Source organism: Rhinopithecus bieti, unplaced genomic scaffold (genome assembly GCF_001698545.2).
Source record: "Rhinopithecus bieti isolate Rb0 unplaced genomic scaffold, ASM169854v2 scaffold_31787, whole genome shotgun sequence".
Taxonomy (NCBI): domain Eukaryota; kingdom Metazoa; phylum Chordata; class Mammalia; order Primates; family Cercopithecidae; genus Rhinopithecus; species Rhinopithecus bieti.
The window spans coordinates 2,316,638-2,321,780 of NW_016814655.1; the positions used below are offsets into that span (position 1 = coordinate 2,316,638).

The following is a 5,143-nucleotide window of genomic DNA, read 5'->3' on the forward strand; positions in this document are numbered from 1 at the left end:
TTTTTTTTCATTTTCTTTTTTTCCTTTTTTTTTTTTTTTTTCTTTTCTTTTGAATTCTGGACTTCTGAGTGGTGGTATATTGAGAAACTGGACCATCTCAGCTCAGCAAAGGCTGTAGTTCTATAGGTAAAATAGCAGAAAAACAAGTATTTCCCTTTTCTGCCTTAGTCTATTGTAAAACCTCCATAGTTCCAAATACAGGCAAAATAACAGTTGCAATAACAGCTAAAGATGAAATAATAGTAGGCCTGTAAGGGGCAAACATGCTGGAGATAGTTCAGGTGTTGAGTCAAGAGCAATAATCCCAACTCCCTTTTCTCTCCCAACTACTGTAAACCATGTACAAAGAACAAAACAACACAAAACAACAAAACAAACAAACAAAAAAACAGTTGATTTTTCATAGAATGCTTAGGCAATCTTCATTTTAAAATCTGAACATAGTTTTGTGGATGCAGAAGGAATGGGTTGAAGCCATTGCTTCCAAAGATGTTGGTATGAATATGTGTGTATGTACAAGGTATTTGTCACCACCATCCTCAACACACACACACCACATCCCTAAGTTGTGTAAGGCATAAACGGCTATAACATGAGTTTTTAATGGAGTGTTCATAAGATGTTTAAAAGAGATATGGAATAAGTACAACTTCCAAAAAAAATTTTTTTTTTGAGACAGAGTCTCACTCTGTCACCCAAGCTAGAGTACAGTGGCCTAATCTCTGTGATGGCAGTGGGCTAATTTTCCATTTGAAACATGTATTCATTCCCATAAAAGGTTTTTCAAAATATGCCCCACAGAGGCAGTTCTGAAGGATTTATCACATGTGACAAAAGAAAAGGATTCTGTAGTGAAATAAGTTTGGGAATCAGTGACTTCAAGTTTGGCAGGATTCTTCATTCAGCATTTCTCCAGAGTCTTTAATATCCTAACATGAATCCTGAGTTTCCAGGAGTATAAAATTGAATTATCATAACCTGAATTTATTTGACCACAGAAACTCTTATGAAAGAAGAAGCATTTTGTGAAACCGATGTTCTCCAGAGTACATTTTGGGAAAATACTGCTTTTTAGAATATGTACATAAAATATATGCACTTTTCCAAAAGAGGGGTTAGTACATAGCAAAGAGCAACTGATCATGACCCTTCTTACAGAGCTCTCTAAGCCCAGTGGCTCTCAAACTTTCATGTGCACATGAATCAGCAAAGGATCATGTTAAATGTAAATCCCAGTTTCATAAGTCTTAATAGGGCCTGAGAGTCTGCATTTCTAACAAGTCCCCAGGTGATGCTGATGCTGCTATTCTACAAACCACTCTGTGTAGCAAAGGACTAGAACAAATTTGTCTGCAAGAGCTGCAACTGTCCAGAGCTGTCTAGAGTGCTATGCTGGTTGGTATTCTTTATCTAAGAAGTAATGAGTGTGTGGATAGGGCTTACCAATAAAACCTGTTGGGTGTGATGCGTTCATGCATGAGTTGCCACCGTCTTCCAAAATCCATGGAGCTGTAGAGCTGCAAAACAATGAAGTGAGGAGAATGTAAGTCTCAAGGAACCACTGCTGAGCATGAATACAGATGTTTTCCCTGCACCATCCCAACACCAGAGTGCCCGACACACCCAAGTAGGCCTTTATTTTATCCAGATAAAAAGGTAGGAAGGTAGGAATATGACTGTGCCATCCTTATCATGGTACCTTCTAGCATTAAGTAGGTTCTCAATATACATCCAATCATCTGATATTTTTGAGCAGAGTATAAATCCACATCTGATGGCCATCACTGTCTCCATTAGGAGTAAATAAAATTATGTCTTCTTTTTTCTTCAAATTCCATGTAGTCTCTGGCTTCAATTAAATCAATTCAGCAACACTTATTTAAAAACTATTTATTATACAATTCTTACATATAGGACACTCTGAGACTCATGAAGTCAAGGAGAGGCAAATTCTGTGCTCCCAGGAAAAATGAGACATACATATAAAAATGATCATCAGCTGATATAGGAGCCAATATTACACGCAAAATATTGTGCTTTTACTTTCATTTCTTACTGCTCCTATAGATCATCTAAATGAAATGGAGCCCTTCAATGTCACCAAAAAGACCAGGCTCATTTACACTCCTATGTTTTTACAAGATAGCAAGGCTAGGCCACTTTTAGTATTATTCCATGTTCGCTTATTTTTTGAATGTAGAGTCTGACCCCTTTATAACACCTTAGGGATAGGCCAGCATCCCTATAAGTGATTAACTAGGAGTATTGGGCATATTTTCAATTGAATGTCTGGAAGTAAAATATCTGATTCTAACTGCCAATGAAATAATAATAATAATGATAAAAATAATAATTCTACCATGTTGTTCTTTCATATATATTTGAGCCTTACAACAATCCTGAAAGGAAGGTAGGGCAGTTATTACTAACTTAAATCCCTGCTCTTAAGCATTCGGCAATCTGCCCAGGCAGAGTTAATTACTGCTTCCGCAGTGCCACCACTGTATTTACCGTCTGCCTCTAAGAAGCTGTTCATAGTAATCCATTGCTGGTTGGCATGTCTCTCCCCTGCTAGACTGAGTCATAAGGGGGCAGGGATCATGCCTTAGTCCCCTTTGTATATCAGTGGTTTTACAATGTCATGTGAGAACATAAACACCTCTAGCAGGTGAGAGCATAAACCTATTTCACAATTAACAAAACTTAATCTTGGAGAAGGTAAGTTTTGGTCAAAGAAACTAGGATTTCAGTTTTCTGATGCCTGGCTCAAGTCTTCTTCCATGGAATCATGATCCAAGTTTATCATGAGAATTCCACCATCCTTATGTTTTACCCAAAAACTTTTACAGATGGGAACATTGAGGAAGCGAGAGTGGCTCTCAAGTTTATAGAAATTGGACAACATGAAGTATATGCCTGTGATTACATCCCTAATATCTGCTCTCCTATAGGGCTGTTGTTTCCAGCATACCACACTTGGATAACTTTGCCATCTGGAAAGTTCTAAGTTGATAATCTTACAAATCATACAGAAATAATTCTTTGTAAAAACTTCTGGTAATCTCAAAAGTTTTGTGGGGCTCAGAAAAGTTTTGACTCATTTCAATTTAATTCAGCAAATATTTATTGAACAATGGAGCCATAAAACTATTTTTGTCTAGTAGAGACAGTTTTATATATGTATATACACACACATATAATTATATATGTTCATATGTAGGTATATATGTATATATAGTCATATATGTAGGTATATATGTATATGTAGTTATATATGTACATATAGCTATATGTATAAATCTAGTTTTGTGTGTATGTGTGTGTGTATATATTTACCCTCAAAATAGCCTGTAATGTTGTCAGATATACATAGCTGACTAGTTGCTGTGTTATGGATTTGAGTTGCATTTGGTTATAAAACAACCTTGTTGGGAAAAGTGTAGGGGAAAAGACCTCTTCCCACACACACATTGAGACAGATCCCAATTGGTCTATGATCCTGTTTGCAAGAAAGAGATTCTGTTGGTTGAGTGCCTAAAGAGAAAGGTGGGATGGCCTTCAGATTATATCAGCTTAGCTAGCATTGCTAACCAACTGTTGCAAGCTCTGAAAATAAAAGATCTTGAACCCATTATATATATACACACACATATATATTTATATATTTTTATATATATGCTAAATTTATAGGTGAAGGTACTGATGCTTGGTGCTACAAAGTGACTACATCAACTATACAGAAAATATATACATGATTTGGCTGATCACAAGTTTCTAGTATACCACACTGACTTTACAGTAACTCTCACAGTATTCATCTAAACTGGGCTCTCAATCCATGAGTAAGTACTAACTACAATATATGTTCAATTATGCATGCAAGAAATATCTCACCACCCTCTAGTCACTTTCTTTATTCACTAATTTGGTGAATAAAACACTATAAAGCTCTACAACCACTAAATTACATAGTACACAAAACCCCATTCAATTGTTTAGGAAGCAGAGTAGCCTCTCCCTGATCTTCACATACACTTACAGATACACCACGTCAAAGGGAAAATTGGGGCAAGGGCTAAAGCTCTAGAGGTTGACAGATGGGAAAGATTAACCAGGGTAGAAATTAAACAATGAGGCCTCCTGGAAAAACATGTTTTGAGCCAGGTCTTGAGACAACAGGAGCAAAGGTGCCAATATGGCCTATTGTTCGAGGTTAGCTCTACGAGCACCTTTAAGAAAAAGAAGGGATGTGATGACTGTTGTTAGCCAAAAGTGGGGGAGACTGTCTGTCTGTCCTTCCATCTCCCTTTCTCTCTTTCTATCCCACTGCCCATCTATTTGTGGATATTTCTATATCTATCTATATATATATATATTTATATTGAGAAGTGGGGAAAAGGAACAGGTTTTTAAAGACCAGACCATCCCATTGGGAAGAATATATCCATACATTTTATTGCAAAGACTAAGTTTTTCATGTAGCGTTTTAAAAAATGGATCACTGATCTTCCTATGGCAGGTACCTGAGGGACAGACACTTAGACTTAAGACATATTTTCCAATTAAATAGAAAAGAGACTTCAGATGGAACCTTCTATAACACAAAGTTCAAAATCTGCCAGCCCTGATTCCAGACATAGCAGAGTACCAAATTATTTCAACAAAACCCAACATGACTGTGTCTTCCTTGGCTGCAAACTCTTAAAACAGGCCAGGTAAAAGCCATGAGGGTCCCACTGACACTGTTAGAGTCTCCATCCTCCAGGAAAATCATCAGTTCTATCATGGACGATTCGGTGGTGGCAGAGCTCTTGCTGGGTCACCCTTGAGAGCAGCATGGCTCCTGTCCTCTCACGCTCTTTCTAACATAAAGAGAGCGAGAACCTGGGCACAGTGGCTCACACCTGTAATCCCAGTACTTTGGAAGGCCAAGACAGGCAGATCCCGAGGTCAGGAAATCAAGACCATCCTGGCCAACATGGTGAACCCCCATCTCTACCAAAAATACAAAAATTAGCTGGGCGTGGCAGCAGGCGCCTGTAGTCCCAGCTACTCAGGAGGCTGAGGCAGGAGAATTGCTTGAACCTGGGAGGCGGAGGCTGCAGTGAGCCAAGATCAAGCCACTGCACTCCAGCCTGGATGA

General features: G+C 38.1%; 1 protein-coding gene across 1 annotated transcript in view; it reads right to left on the minus strand.

Annotated features, from left to right (window-relative positions):
* Positions 1 to 5,143, minus strand: part of SORCS3 (sortilin related VPS10 domain containing receptor 3) — a 620,373-nt gene that overhangs the window by 227,820 nt on the left and 387,410 nt on the right. Inside the window, exon 5 of the mRNA XM_017851830.1 lies at positions 1,444 to 1,517. Within this exon, the coding sequence (XP_017707319.1) occupies positions 1,444 to 1,517 (74 nt within the window). The remainder of the gene's footprint in view (positions 1 to 1,443; positions 1,518 to 5,143) is intronic.